Here is a 16944-nt window from a genome sequence, read left to right on the forward strand (position 1 = left end):
ATTTATTGTACCAATCTAGATAAGAACAGCCTATATGTGTTTATACATAATCTATACGTAGTTATTGCACTAGTCTAGATTAGACCCCTCTATACGTATTTATACATGATCTATACGGAGTTATTGTACCAATCTAGATTAGACCACTTTATACGTGTTCATACACGATCTACACGTAGGTATTGTACAAGTCTAGATTAGACCACTCTATACGTGTTAATACATGATCTATACGTAGTTTGTGTACCAGTCTAGATTAGACCACTCTATACGTGTTAAGACATGATCTATACGTAGTTATTGTAGCAATCTAGATTAGACCACTTTATACGTGTTCATACATAATCTATACGTAGTTATTGTACCAGTCTAGATTAGACAGCTCCATACGTGTTTATACACAATCTAATCGTAGTTATTTTACCAGTCTGGATTGGACCCCTCAATTCGTGTCTATGCACAATCTATACGTAGTTTTTGTACCAGTCTAGATTAGACCTCTTTATACGTGTTTATACATGATCTATACGTAGCTATTGTACCAATCTAGATTAGGCCACTTTATACGTATTTATAGATGATCTATACGTAGTTATTGTACCAGTCTACATTAGACCACGCTGTACGTGTTTATACATGATCTATACGTAGTTATTGTACCAATCTGGATTAGACCTCTTTATACGTGTTTATACATGATCTATACAAAGTTATTGTACCAATCTAGATTAGACCACTTTATACGTGTTTATACATGATCTATACGTAGTTATTGTACCAATCTAGATTAGGCCACTTTATACGTATTTATAGATGATCTATACGTAGTTATTGTACCAATCTAGATTAGACCACTTTATACGTGTTTATACATGATCTATACGTAGTTATTGTACCAATCTAGATTAGGCCACTTTATACGTATTTATAGATGATCTATACGTAGTTATTGTACCAGTCTACATTAGACCACGCTGTACGTGTTTATACATGATCTATACGTAGTTATTGTACCAATCTAGATTAGACCACTTTATACGTGTTTATACACGATCTATACGTAGTTATTGTACCACTCTAGATTAGACCACTCTATACGTGTTAATACATGAGCTATACGTAGTTATTGTACCAATTTAGATTAGATCTCTTCATACGTGTTTATACATGATCTATACGAAGTTATTGTACCAATCTAGATTAGACCACTTTATACGTGTTTATACATGATCTATACATAGTTATTGTACCAATCTAGATTAGACCTCTTCATATGTGTTTATACATGATCTATACGTAGTTATTGTACCAATCGAGATTAGACCACTTTATACGTATTTATACATGATCTATACGTAGCTTGTGTACCAGTCTAGATTAAACTACTCTGTACGTGTTTATACACAATCTATACGTAGTTATTGTACCAATCTATTTTAGACCCTTCTATACGTGTTTATACACGATCTATACGTAGTTATTGTACCAATCTAGATTAGACCCTTCTATACGTATTTATACACGATCTATACGTAGTTATTGTACCAATCTAGATTAGACCACTCTATACGTGTTTATAGATAATCTATACGTAGTTATTGCACTAGTTTAGATTAGACCCCTCTATACGTATTTATACATGATCTATACGGAGTTATTGTACCAATCTAGATTAGACCACTCTATACGTGTTTATAGATAATCTATACGTAGTTATTGCACTAGTTTAGATTAGACCCCTCTATACGTATTTATACATGATCTATACGGAGTTATTGTACCAATCTAGATTAGACCACTTTATACGTGTTCATACACGATCTATACGTAGGTATTGTACCAGTCTAGATTAGACCACTCTATACGTGTTAATACATGATCTATACGTAGTTTGTGTACCAGTCTAGATTAGACCACTCTATACGTGTTAAGACATGATCTATACGTAGTTATTGTAGCAATCTAGATTAGACCACTTTATACGTGTTTATACATGATCTATACAAAGTTATTGTACCAATCTAGATTAGACCTCTTTATACGTGTTTATACATGATCTATACAAAGTTATTGTACCAATCTAGATTAGACCACTTTATACGTGTTTATACATGATCTATACGTAGTTATTGTACCAATCTAGATTAGAAAACTCTATACGTGGTTATACATAATCTATACGTAGTTATTGCACCAGTCTAGATTAGACCCCTCTATACGTATTTATACATGATCTATACGTATTTATTGTACCAATCTAGATTAGAACACTCTATACGTGGTTATACATAATCTATACGTAGTTATTGTACCAATCTAGATTAGAACACTCTATACGTGTTAATACATGAGCTATACGAAGTTATTGTACCAATCTAGATTAGACCACTTTATACGTGTTTATACATGATCTATACATAGTTATTGTACCAATCTAGATTAGACCTCTTCATACGTGTTTATACATGATCTATACGTAGTTATTGTACCAATCTAGATTAGCCCACTTTATACGTATTTATACATGATCTATACGTAGCTTGTGTACCAGTCTAGATTAAACTACTCTGTACGTGTTTATACACAATCTATACGTAGTTATTGTACCAATCTATTTTAGACCCTTCTATACGTGTTTATACACGATCTATACGTAGTTATTGTACCAATCGAGATTAGACCATTTTAAACGTGTTTATACATAAGCTATACGTAGTTATTGTACCAATCTAGATAAGACCAGCCTATATGTATTTATACATGATCTATACGTATTTATTGTACCAATCTAGATAAGAACAGCCTATATGTGTTTATACATAATCTATACGTAGTTATTGCACTAGTCTAGATTAGACCCCTCTATACGTATTTATACATGATCTATACGGAGTTATTGTACCAATCTAGATTAGACCACTTTAAACGTGTTCATACACGATCTATACGTAGGTATTGTACCAGTCTAGATTAGACCACTCTATACGTGTTAATACATGATCTATACGTAGTTTGTGTACCAGTCTAGATTAGACCACTCTATACGTGTTAAAACATGATCTATACGTAGTTATTGTAGCAATCTAGATTAGACCACTTTATACGTGTTCATACATAATCTATACGTAGTTATTGTACCAGTCTAGATTAGACAGCTCTATACGTGTTTATACACAATCTAATCGTAGTTATTTTACCAGTCTGGATTAGACCCCTCAATTCGTGTCTATGCACAATCTATACATAGTTATTGTACCAGTCTAGATTAGACCTCTTTATACGTGTTTATACATGATCTATACGAAGTTATTATACCAATCTAGATTAGACCACTTCATACGTGTTTATACATGATCTTTACGTAGTTATTGTACCAATGTAGATTAGGCCACTTTATACGTATTTATAGATGATCTATACGTAGTTATTGTACCAGTATACATTAGACCACGCTGTACGTGTTTATACATGATCTATACGTAGTTATTGTACCAATCTAGATTAGACCACTTTATACGTATTTATACATGATCTATACGTAGCTTGTGTACCAGTCTAGATTAAACTACTCTGTACGTGTTTATACACAATCTATACGTAGTTATTGTACCAATCTATTTTAGACCCTTCTATACGTGTTTATACACGATCTATACGTAGTTATTGTACCAATCGAGATTAGACCATTTTAAACGTGTTTATACATAAGCTATACGTAGTTATTGTACCAATCTAGATAAGACCAGCCTATATGTATTTATACATGATCTATACGTATTTATTGTACCAATCTAGATAAGAACAGCCTATATGTGTTTATACATAATCTATACGTAGTTATTGCACTAGTCTAGATTAGACCCCTCTATACGTATTTATACATGATCTATACGGAGTTATTGTACCAATCTAGATTAGACCACTTTAAACGTGTTCATACACGATCTATACGTAGGTATTGTACCAGTCTAGATTAGACCACTCTATACGTGTTAATACATGATCTATACGTAGTTTGTGTACCAGTCTAGATTAGACCACTCTATACGTGTTAAAACATGATCTATACGTAGTTATTGTAGCAATCTAGATTAGACCACTTTATACGTGTTCATACATAATCTATACGTAGTTATTGTACCAGTCTAGATTAGACAGCTCTATACGTGTTTATACACAATCTAATCGTAGTTATTTTACCAGTCTGGATTAGACCCCTCAATTCGTGTCTATGCACAATCTATACATAGTTATTGTACCAGTCTAGATTAGACCTCTTTATACGTGTTTATACATGATCTATACGAAGTTATTATACCAATCTAGATTAGACCACTTCATACGTGTTTATACATGATCTTTACGTAGTTATTGTACCAATGTAGATTAGGCCACTTTATACGTATTTATAGATGATCTATACGTAGTTATTGTACCAGTATACATTAGACCACGCTGTACGTGTTTATACATGATCTATACGTAGTTATTGTACCAATCTAGATTAGACCACTTCATACGTATTTATACATGATCTATACGTATTTATTGTACCAATCTAGATTAGAACACTCTATACGTGGTTATACATAATCTATACGTAGTTATTGTACCAATCTAGATTAGAACACTCTATACGTGTTAATACATGAGCTATACGAAGTTATTGTACCAATCTAGATTAGACCACTTTATACGTGTTTATACATGATCTATACATAGTTATTGTACCAATCTAGATTAGACCTCTTCATACGTGTTTATACATGATCTATACGTAGTTATTGTACCAATCTAGATTAGCCCACTTTATACGTATTTATACATGATCTATACGTAGCTTGTGTACCAGTCTAGATTAAACTACTCTGTACGTGTTTATACACAATCTATACGTAGTTATTGTACCAATCTATTTTAGACCCTTCTATACGTGTTTATACACGATCTATACGTAGTTATTGTACCAATCGAGATTAGACCATTTTAAACGTGTTTATACATAAGCTATACGTAGTTATTGTACCAATCTAGATAAGACCAGCCTATATGTATTTATACATGATCTATACGTATTTATTGTACCAATCTAGATAAGAACAGCCTATATGTGTTTATACATAATCTATACGTAGTTATTGCACTAGTCTAGATTAGACCCCTCTATACGTATTTATACATGATCTATACGGAGTTATTGTACCAATCTAGATTAGACCACTTTAAACGTGTTCATACACGATCTATACGTAGGTATTGTACCAGTCTAGATTAGACCACTCTATACGTGTTAATACATGATCTATACGTAGTTTGTGTACCAGTCTAGATTAGACCACTCTATACGTGTTAAAACATGATCTATACGTAGTTATTGTAGCAATCTAGATTAGACCACTTTATACGTGTTCATACATAATCTATACGTAGTTATTGTACCAGTCTAGATTAGACAGCTCTATACGTGTTTATACACAATCTAATCGTAGTTATTTTACCAGTCTGGATTAGACCCCTCAATTCGTGTCTATGCACAATCTATACATAGTTATTGTACCAGTCTAGATTAGGCCACTTTATACGTATTTATAGATGATCTATAGGTATTTATTGTACCAGTCTAGATTAGACCACGCTGTACGTGTTTATACATGATCTATACGTAGTTATTGTACCAATCTAGATTAGACCTCTTTATACGTGTTTATACATGATCTATACGTAGTTATTGTACCAATCTAGATTAGGCCACTTTATACGTATTTATAGATGATCTATACGTAGTTATTGTACCAGTCTACATTAGACCACGCTGTACGTGTTTATACATGATCTATACGTAGTTATTGTACCAATCTAGATTAGACCACTTTATACGTGTTTATACACGATCTATACGTAGTTATTGTACCAATCTAGATTAGATCTCTTTATACGTGTTTATACATGATCTATACGAAGTTATTGTACCAATCTATTTTAGACCCTTCTATACGTGTTTATACACGATCTATACGTAGTTATTGTACCAATCTAGATTAGACCACTTTAAACGTGTTTATACATAATCTATACGTAGTTATTGTACCAATCTAGATAAGAACAGCCTATATGTGTTCATACATGATCTATACGTATTTATTGTACCAATCTAGATTAGAACACTCTATACGTGGTTATACATAATCTATACGTAGTTATTGTACCAATCCAGATTAGAACACTCTATACGTGGTTATACATAATCTATACGTAGTTATTGCACCAGTCTAGATTAGACCCCTCTATACGTATTCATACATGATCTATACGGAGTCATTGTACCAGTCTAGATTAGACCATTCTATACGTGTTAATACATGATCTATACGTAGTTACTGTAGCAATCTAGATTAGACCACGTTATACGTGTTCATACACGATCTATACGTAGGTATTGTACCAGTCTAGATTAGACCACTCTATACGTGTTAATACATAATCTATACATAGTTATTGTACCAGTCTAGATTAAACCACTCTATACGTGTTTATACACGATCTATACGTAGTTATTGTACCAAACTAGATTAGACCACTCTATACGTGTTTATACATGATCTATACGTAGTTATTGTACCAGTCTAGATTTGACAACTCTACACATGTTTTTACATGATCTATACGTAGTTATTGTACCAATCTAGATTAGACAACTCTACACATGTTTTTACATGATCTATACGTAGTTATTGTACCAATCTAGATTAGACAACTCTACACATGTTTTTACATGATCTATACGTAGTTATTGTACCAGTCTAGATTAGACCACTTTATACGTGTTTATACATGATCTATTTGGATCTATTGAAGTGCGACTGCATACTAACGATACACTAGATTCTCCACGCTGCAGCTTTAAATCTTCACATGAGCCGTTAGCGCTGATGTCAGAGTCGTGTACCTGTGAGGGTAGGTTCCTCTCTGCTCCTGTCTGCGGCTTTTCATCATGGCCTTGTACTCGCCCACCCTCAGCCGGCGTCCCTCCACGATGCAGGTGCGTTTGGGCCGGGGCTTGTATTTGTAGTCGGGGTAGCGCTCCAGGTGCTGCCGGCTCAGCCTCGCCTGCTCTTCATAGTAAGGCTGCTTCTCCTGGTTGGACATGGCCTTCCACCTGGAGCCTGGAGGCCAACAAAACAATGGTGAGTCTGATCCTGTCCCTCAACGCGCCCCTTATTCCGCCTCAGGGTTCAGAGCCAGTCTCACCACTCAGGAATCCAAGTTCTGTTTTCATCAAGTCCTTAAAATCTGCTTAACTTTTACATTGAAGGAGAAACATCTTTGGCAGATTGGTACTTGTGGACAAAACATAAAATATCATGATCCCAGAAACAGTTTTGATGAGCTAGTTAGAAAATGTGAAGATGAGTTCCCACGCCACATGTCAGAAACCGGTCTTGGTTCCGGACCAGAAACCGGTCCTGGTTCCAGACCAGAAACCGAGCCTGGTTCCGGACCAGAAACCGGTCCTGGTTCCAGACCAGAAACCGGTCCTGGTGCGGGACCAGAAACCGGTCCTGGTTCCGGACCAGAAACCGAGCCTGGTTCCGGACCAGAAACCGGTCCTGGTTCCAGACCAGAAACCGAGCCTGGTTCCGGACCAGAAACCGAGCCTGGTTCCAGACCAGAAACCGGTCCTGGTGCGGGACCAGAAACCGGTCCTGGTTCCGGACCAGAAACCGAGCCTGGTTCCGGACCAGAAACAGGTCCTGGTTCCAGACCAGAAACCGGTCCTGGTGCGGGACCAGATACTCTGTGGGTTGCAGTGCACTTTATAAGCAGACTAATGTGTGTTCGACTGTAGTACCCCCCTACACCTAGGACTGTGGACTGTCGGGGCCATAACTGGCTGTTTCTTTTAACTGGTACCAATAAAGTGTATTATTCTACCTCTCTGGATGCTCTCTGCTTCTGATTTGTTGGTCTTTGGAAAAGACCCCCTTAAACCACAGAGCTATTAGAATACTAATGGGAAACTGGTGAGCGGGCGTCCTCTGGCTCCTGAACGCTGAAAAGTGCCAGGGTGTGTGAGTTCTCAGCTAGGTTAAATGTCCATCCCCAAAATAGACCAGAGGTGTGTGAAACTGGGAGTTCTTGCTTATTTCAGGCAGCAGCTGAGCACAGAGAAACCCAGCTCACCCAGTGCTGGCCTCACCCAGGATCTTGCTGATGGAGGAGTTGTGCATGTCTGGGAAGGCCTGCAGGATCCTCCTTCGCTCGTCTTTGGCCCACACCATGAAGGCGTTCATGGGTCTCTTTATGTGGCCGGAGGAGGGAGTGGGTCGGGCGTCTGCATAGCTGCCTGCACCTGAGACGGGAACAGCACCTACAAGAGACACGTTGCAGCATTTATTTACAACTAAACAGAAAATAAATGCAAGATCCATAATAAAAACAAAAATAGCTATAAAATACACAAAGAATATTTAAAAAAAGGCGGGCTTGTTAAATGAAATAAGTATAAATATGAAATGAACTGATTATATTTATACAAAATCCAGCCATCTTCTTCACCACTTAGTCCAGTTATGGGAAGCTGGAGTTTATCCCAGCAGTCACTGGGTGAGAGGCTAGAACACCTGGGCAGGTCGCCAGTCCATCTCACACACACACACACACACACACACACACACACACACACACACACACACACACACACACACACACACACACACACACAATGGAGGAGTTAGAGTAACCAGTTAACCTAACATCATGTGTTTGGACGGTGTTACGAAGACGGAGAACCCGGGGAGAACCCACGCATACGCAGGGAGAACATGCAGACTGTTGGAACCCCCCAGCTGAGGGGGGGGGGCTCAGCACTGTGGCCTCAAATAAATGCAAAACTAGTCTAAACAGATATAAATAGATCCGATAAATCATTTAGTTTAAAGGAAAGAAACCTTTATTAAAAAAGGACAGAAGTGGTTTTTGGCAGCAACATTGTAATTTACCTCTACGAATTATAAAGTAGTTTTCATTTTCATTTAATAAAATCTGCTCTCCGTGTCTATTTAATAATAGAAGACATGGTAACAGTCGATTAATTTTCTTCTAGTTATTTTATTTTGTTAGTTTGAACACATTGTTCTTGCTATTTTTTACTCTTTGTGAGAGATAAAGAGTAAAAAAGTAAAAAGAAGATCCAGATGCAAGGTTTCATTCTTTGTTGCTGAAAATGTATTTAAAAGTTGTGTTTCTCTTCTTTCCTTCTCAGTGTTCATAGACCTCACAGCATTTCAGCGGCCCTTTAGAGATTGGTACATGTGATGAAAGAGGCTGGCAGGCAAAGAGTTAAATGTGATGTAATCTGGTGACAAGATGGCAATAAAACACATTTGGGGGAAAATGTTTGTTCTTGGTGTCATATTTCCCTGCAATTAAGCGCATCAAACAGGCTCCACCTACTTTCTGAGTCGCTGCTGAGGTGGTCGTCGGTGGACGGGAGGCCATGTCTGTCTTCACCCCGCTCACACAGAGAAAGTCTTTCACTGCATGGAGAACCTTTGTATTCCTGCACACATTACAAACAGATGCTAACCTTCAGCATGGAGACACTGTCTGCAGTAAAAACATGACCCAATACAAGGTGTGTGTGTCGCAGGCGTGCACGTGCCACACGGAGCGCTTGCCATATCAGCTGCTGTTTAAATGTGGTGCTGTAAATGCAAAGACAGGACATGAAAACCGTCTGGAGGAGGAAGAATGGTGTTTATTGTTGGGAGGAAGAAAGGTGAAGGAGACAAGGCAGAGATGAATTTGCAAAACTATCCACACCATCGGTGTCTTATCACCTATTCTGGTAAAACGTCAGCGCGGTGGTGTGCAATACCAAACTAGGTCAGTCTACAGTCCTACACCGGCGACATGAAGCAGGAGAATGGAGCAGGAGAGCAGCAGAGAACGGTATCACTGTGGACAAAGAGGGAGAGCAGGTGGCTCGGTCAAGGCTGCAGCAGCTGTTGCTCAGGATGAGGCTGAGTCCAGCTTCAACCACCTCAGAGAATGAAAACCAAGACCAGAATAGACGCCGTTTTTCCAGGAACCAAACTTTAAAAAACAAACCAGCTTTTCAGCAACAGGATTCCAGAGCAAATCCTACATTTCTGACATGTTTCAGTCGCGTCCAGTCCGGCCGATCTGCAGCAGCCATTAGCACGTTGCAGTGTTCACTGAACTGGGACATCTGTCAGTTTCATCCTGTAGAAGAGCAACACATCCCGACGGAAAAGGCTGTGGCTGCCTCCCAGCATGCATCTCATTTACTGCTAGTTTTACCAGAAACACAGCTAGCTCGCCTGCTAGCATCCCGGAAACGCTAGCAGGCGAGTCGGGCAAAGTCATATTCATCCGGCGTGGTGTAGCAGTTACGGTGGGCGGGTGGCATATGAGTGAGGAGAAATTAAGTGAAGTTGTGTAAGTAAGACAAACAGCGTGATGATGTCTGGACGGATAAAAAAGGAGCAGAGGTGGTGTCAGCTCTGTTAACTACCATGCCACTAGCAGAGCGTAGGAAACTGGATTACAGATGTGTGATGATGACACTAGAGAAAAGCCAGTTTTAAACTCACCTGGACGTGATATTACCTGGGAACCCACCGGACCCACACATCGCTAGCGGCCATTACAGTTTGCTACAATAATGCTCATTGTTTTCCATATGGGACGAAAAAAAGCTCCAGCATTAGTCGCTCACCATCTTCCCCCCTCCGTCTCTCTCCCTGTTCCTCTCCCTCTCTCTTCCCCTGCTGCTGTGACTCCTCAGCAACTGCTGGGCATCGTGGATGGCCTGCGTGACCACATCGCCGTCTCCAAGGAAGCCTGCAGAGAAGAAATGTGGGAAAAGATCATGATGGCCCAGAAAACATGTTGGTTATGATCCACAAACATCCAGATCTTCCAACCTTCGCCGGGACTACAGAGACGAAAAGGATTCATTTCACAAAGTCTTCTGTCAGCATGAAATCCCACATTGGGCCAATCAGCTGTTTGTGGGGGTTCTGTGAGGCTGGGGGGGTCCAGAGAGGTTCGCCTCTGTTGCACCACATGGGACTTGAACCCGCTCTGGAACGCTCTGACCAGACCGCATGTGTCCGAACTCGGGTTGCCACCTTTCACAAAGCTTCCACCACGGCACCGATCCATGTAGGGGGGCGCCCACAGCAGTGGAGTGTTTTCTGCTAGTGTCTTCAGTAGAGGCGTGATCAATAAACAAACAATCAAATTTAAAGACCGAAATACTTTATTAGTAACTTATACATTCCGCTGCATCTATTGGCCGGGCCAGGATCGGCCGTGTCATTCCATTCTAGATTGCGCCGTCTGTTGGCAGCAGATTGTAGTAGCTCTGACTTGCTATCTTAATTTTTAAAAGTACAAACTCTTTTTACATAGATATCAGCTCAAATTAGGTATTTTTTTCTGAGGATTTCATGCCAGTTTGGAGGGTGTGCTGCAAGGAAGATTTTTCTGCATATTTTTGCTCGTTCGAGACTTGTTATAGTGAGTCTCCATGGCAACAAAAGACTTGTTTACAATCGGGATCAACTGATTAAACTCTCCCAAATCAGGATTATCAGCGAAACAACACATCAAATCCCGATGGAGTTGAAAAGAAAGAGAAGAGGATGCAGAGCGGGAGTGAGACAGAGGAGAAAACGATGGAGATTTGAACCATTTCTCCCGACCGTCGTCATGGGTAATGTGAGATCACTAGCTAACAAAACGGACGAGCTGGAGATGCTAACAAGGTCTCAGAAAGAATACAGAGAGTGCAGTATTATGTGCTTCACCGAGACATGGCTGCATGAACACATCCCTGACTGTAATGTGTCTGTACCGGGCTTTAAAACGGTCCGTGCAGACCGCAGTAGACAACACAGCGGAAAGCTAAAGGGTGGTGGAATTGCAGTGCTGGTTAACCAGCGTTGGTGTCATCCTGGACATGTTACTGTCAAGGAGAAGATATGCACAAGGGACATGGAACTGTTAGCTGTGAGCTTCCGTCCATATTATTTACCCAGAGAGTTTACCTGTGTTATTCTGGTAGCGGTTTATATAATACCTGGTACCGCACCAGACACAGCCTGTGACGTCATCAGCTCCGTCGTTGCTCGGCTACAAACACAGCATCCAAACTCATTCATGGCGATCTCCGGAGACTTCAACAACGTCTCCCTCTCTGCAACTCTACCAACATTCCAGCAGTTTGTCAGCTGCTCCACCAGAGAAAATAAGATGTTGGACTTATTTTATGCAAATATGAATAATGGATCCAGTTGTTCTGCCCTGCCTCCTTTAGGAAGATCTGACCATAATCTGGTTCTTCTCACGTCCACCTACAAGCCCATCGTTCAGCAGCAACCAGTCATCACAAAGACTATCAAAATCTGGTCTGCTGAAGCTGAAGATGCTCTTAGAGGAGGCTTTGAGGCTACAGACTGGAATGTCCTCTGTGAACCTCATGGAGACGACATCAACGCCATGACTGAGTGTGTGACAGATTACATAAACTTCTGTGTGGACAGCATCGTCCCAACAAGAACAGTGAGGTGCTTCCTCAATAACAAACCCTGGATCAACAGTGACCTGAAAAAGCTGCTGAACATCAAAAAGAAAGCCTTCAGGGATGGAGACAGGGAGTTATTGAGGGCAACACAAAAACAACTTAAAACACAAACTAAGAAGTGCAAGGAGGACTACAGGAAGAAGTTAGAAAGTCAGCTCCAGCAGAATAACCTGAGGGATGTGTGGTCTGGAATGAAGAAGATCACCGGCTTCAAGTTAAAGGGGGACCAGCCTGATGGAGGTCTGGACAGAGCTAATGAGCTGAACATATTCTTCAACAGGTTCAGTTCACCCCCTACCTCCAGCCCAACAGACCACACACCCTCCATAAGCCCACTGCTTTCCTGTCACGCCTCCAATCTGTCACCCTGCAGCTCAGTCATGGACCAGAACACAGCTTAATCTCATCATGAAAGTCCTGGAGAGACTCTTACTGGCTCACCTCAACAAGCAAGTAAACACCTTTCAGGACCCATTCCAGTTTGCATATCGTAATGGACTTGGGGTTGAAGATACCATCATATACCTGCTCCAGAGAGCACACTCTCATCTGGACCATTCAGGCAGCACTCTGAGGGTCATGTTCTTTCATTTCTCAAGTGACTTCTCAATCAGCAGCACTGGTGCACCACAAGGAACTGTACTCTGGCCATTCTTCTTCACTCTTTACACCTCAGACTTCCAGTACAACTCTGAGGACCGGCCGTGTCTGGGCCAGGTAGCCACATGCACGGAGGCAAACTACGGACCCTCTGTGGGTGGGTGGCTCTCAGACATGTGGGAGTGCACAGTGCAATGCGTTGGGGAAGTTTGCTTTGCGTGTGTCTAACTGGGATACTTACTGAGGGCAGATCTGGGCGGGCTGTGGGACACTTCTCGCTGAAGGTCTCGGGGTCTATAGGAAGCTTGCAGAGCCAGCGGTCCCAGCTCCATGCTGTGTGGACTGGAGGTTTTCCCCAGCTCCAGGCCCTTTGGCTTGGAGGTCAGGTTCAAGGGCTGACTTGCCTCCTAAACACACATAAAGAGCAGATGAGGGGGTGTGGCCCCACAGGGACCACTTCAGGCACACAAAGGCTCAGGGTGTGTGTGTGTGTTCCAGTTATGAATGGTACATTCGGCAGGTCGGAGCACATCTGTCACACCTTTGTGGCTTTATGGCGCCCTTGTTTTCCTCATCCTCTCTTTACTTTTGTTTATTTAAGCCTTGTTGTTCTCTCCCATCTGAGAACCTGCCGTGCAAACAGGGTTCATGCTGCGTGCACACACACCTACACCACACACATGCAAGCTTTAAACAGTGGGTGTGGTGTATTCCTAAAGCTTTTCAGCCTCCAAACACAAGAAAAAATATTCTGTCTTCAATTCCGAGGGATTCACTTGACACACATATTCAATACCAACACCCGCTCCACAGTAAATAAACACGCTGCCATAATTCACTTTCCTCTCAGTCATGTGTGCTTTACAGTCCTCGCGGACAAAGCTGGCGGACAGAATAAACATTATAGTGATGCTTTACCTGTCGGAAGGAACCGCTGCTCCTCTTGACAGGGGTGGGGTGACTGGTAGGCAGCAGCTGCATGGAATAATCCACGGCTTGCAGAAGGAAAACACGTTTTCAGTTGTTACAAACCACATTTAAATACACAGATTCACACATAGATTAGGACATAAAGACAGAGAAGTTGCATGAGGGCTTTGTTTCTCTGAGCCGCCATGCCAGAGCGAGCGCGGTGATGAATGCAATGCTTCCCTTTCATCACAGATCGGCTTTATTGTTCTCTCATCCTGACATGAAATCATCAGCCAGCTTTCTCTTGGTATCATATGAGTCAGCTCAAGTTCCATGATGGCTTTCTGAATCTAACCAGCTCTAAATGTACTTTTCAGATCACTAACCAATGTGATGGATAGATTTCTAGTTCTGGTCCAGTCAGCACATTCAAGGACAAAATGTCCACTTCCTGCCTAATATGTTTTTCTGCTACATGGTTGGTGGGTGTATACATGAGAGGCATGTTCCTGTCCGTTATCTCCTCCACGTGGAGAGTGTAGCCCAGCAAGGTACGGCTGGACAGGTCACCGGTCCATACAGGGCCCACACAGAGACCCTCAGGGTGAACTAGAGTAACCAGTTAACCTTACATGAGTGTCTTTGGGACACGCGAGGAGGGAACCCAAACACACATGGGGAGAACATGCAGTCTCCACACAGAAAGGCCACCCCTAGCTGAGGATCCAACCAGCAACCTCAGTGCTGACCGCTACGCCACCGTGTCACGATTTGAACTGGATTTTATCTTTAATTCCAGACTATACTTTCCAAAGGCCTTGTCGGCAAGCACCAAAAATAAGCTGGGTGCCTGTTGTGCACAGTGTGTGTCAGTGCACTGATTACAGTGACACACACACACATATTTGCCATTATTTCATTCATTTTCCGTTTTTTCTCTCTTGTTCCACTCCAAAAATTCCATATAAACAACTTTGTTCAAGCAAAGCCCTTTCAGTTTCCGGCCAAAAAGACCCGACCTAAAAGCTTTGAGTAGGCCTCTTCCCTGCTAAATGTCCCAGAGCTGCTACCTGCAGAGGCTCCAAAGTTTAAAGTCCTCACCTAGAAACATCTGGGAATACTGATAGCATCTTTCATCCCAGCAGAAACAACTAGAAGGAGAACTTCACCATGACATTTTTCTGTAAATGAGATATCATTTTCCACTCTGACATTCCAGCCACAGGACTCACTCGGCTTGCAGGGGATTGGCTGTAACGGCAACGTCATCGGAGGGTCAGAGGCAACTGGGAGGGGCTGGGTGTTAGGGTGGAAAGCTGGGATCATCACATACGGCATGTTCACCTGCTGGGACAAAGCAGAATAAATCCACCTTACAGAAAAGTTCCAGCCTGGTCTGTTTAGCATGCTAACAGTGCTCACAGTGCAAACAATGCTAACAGTGCTAACAGCTGTCAGCGTAGGGATGACGGCGTGTTGAGGTGGAGCTGACCTGGATCTGCTGCTGCAGCAGGTTGATCTTGTGCTGTTGCTGGATCAGCTGTTGCTGCTGCTTGGCAATCTGAGACACAAAGCACTACCGTTAGCTGCTAACGCCAACAAGCGGTTCCTAAACCTTGCTGGGAAGTTTCATCCGCCTCATCTCTGCATCGTCAGCAGCACTGACGCAAACACAGGCCTTTTGGGTTGTTTTAATGTTTTTGTCAGGTTAACGGTGTCTGCATGGCGTCATGTGTACTTTGCTGTACTGGATGTGATACCTGTTCCTGTTGCTGCCGAGCCAGCTCCATCTGCTGCTGCTGCTTCTCCAGCAGGAGGGCGGCCATGTTCCTCTGCTCCGAGTGTGCGCCCAGCAGCTGCTCTCTCAGACCGTTCAGCTGGTTTATCATCAGCAGCAGCTGGAGCTCCTTCTCTGCCAGAGACTCAGGGGTACCTGGTAGATTTCAGAAGATCAAGCTCAGTGTTTCCTGTAAAATGCCATCGCCATGTTTTCCTCTCACAACCACAAGAAGCCGCAGTGTTGCGTTTAGAAAGACGAGCAGTTTACCCCTCCTGCTGCGTTCACGCCCCTCTCCTTACTTTAAACTTCACCCATCTGTTTCAACTGTCATTAAATTAAACCCATTAATCCCCAGCAGCAGTCTAGCTTTGGACAGCATCTCAGAGCAGTGGATAAAAGTGGAAATACAAGCAGGCAGTGGAAAAGTTTTCCATACTAAAGGAGTGTGTGCTCGTTGTGTTTGACACTGAGAAAGAAATGTGTCGTGTCTCAGTGCTGACCTTTCAGCTGTCCAGTCGCCGCGCTGCTTTTATCCATAAGTTTCTCCTTCCAGTCAGCATTCAGCAGCTTCTCAATGGTGGGCATTACTGTTAACAAGACACAACAGCAACTCAGCAGTGCAGCAGGGCCTTTCAGGGCCGTGCAGGGCCTTTCAAGGCCGTGCAGGGCCGTGCAAGACCATGCAGGGCCTTTCGTGCAGGGCACGGAGATGGCAGTGCCGTGATTTGATGATATATTTGACGCTATATAAATAAAGTTGAATTGAACTGATTTTAAAAAACAGAGGAGATACACAGCCAGCAGTACTGTGACATACTTTCTGCCGTTCTAATAGCACTGAATGAAGAAGACATCCAGACGGCCAGAGGTTTTCTGTGCATCAGAGAAGTTCTGAGTGTTTTAGTGGATCAATATTTGGACAAAAATCAATCCAAGGTCAGCAAGTGGAGTGACATTGAGCTGAAATTCACACAAGGAGTTCAGACCTGTGAAAGAGTCTGAGAGAAGCCTTTCTCTCCATGAACGACATACTCAACAG

General features: G+C 41.7%; 1 protein-coding gene across 1 annotated transcript in view; it reads right to left on the bottom strand.

Moving 5' to 3' along the window:
- The window catches only part of sox13 (SRY-box transcription factor 13), a gene marked incomplete at its 3' end in the record, with an annotated part of 101156 nt that overhangs the window by 8422 nt on the left and 75790 nt on the right, over window positions 1–16944 (bottom strand). Inside the window, exons 4-13 of the mRNA XM_079242937.1 lie at window positions 16406–16492; window positions 15886–16058; window positions 15618–15686; window positions 15358–15472; window positions 14132–14208; window positions 13455–13620; window positions 10742–10866; window positions 9454–9559; window positions 8198–8368; window positions 6947–7163 (exon numbers count right to left, since the gene is read on the bottom strand). Of these exons, the coding sequence (XP_079099063.1) occupies window positions 6947–7163; window positions 8198–8368; window positions 9454–9559; window positions 10742–10866; window positions 13455–13620; window positions 14132–14208; window positions 15358–15472; window positions 15618–15686; window positions 15886–16058; window positions 16406–16492 (1306 nt within the window). The remainder of the gene's footprint in view (window positions 1–6946; window positions 7164–8197; window positions 8369–9453; window positions 9560–10741; window positions 10867–13454; window positions 13621–14131; window positions 14209–15357; window positions 15473–15617; window positions 15687–15885; window positions 16059–16405; window positions 16493–16944) is intronic.

Source organism: Telmatherina bonti (assembly GCF_933228915.1).
Source record: "Telmatherina bonti genome assembly, chromosome: 6".
In the NCBI taxonomy this organism is placed as follows: Eukaryota; Metazoa; Chordata; class Actinopteri; order Atheriniformes; family Telmatherinidae; genus Telmatherina; species Telmatherina bonti.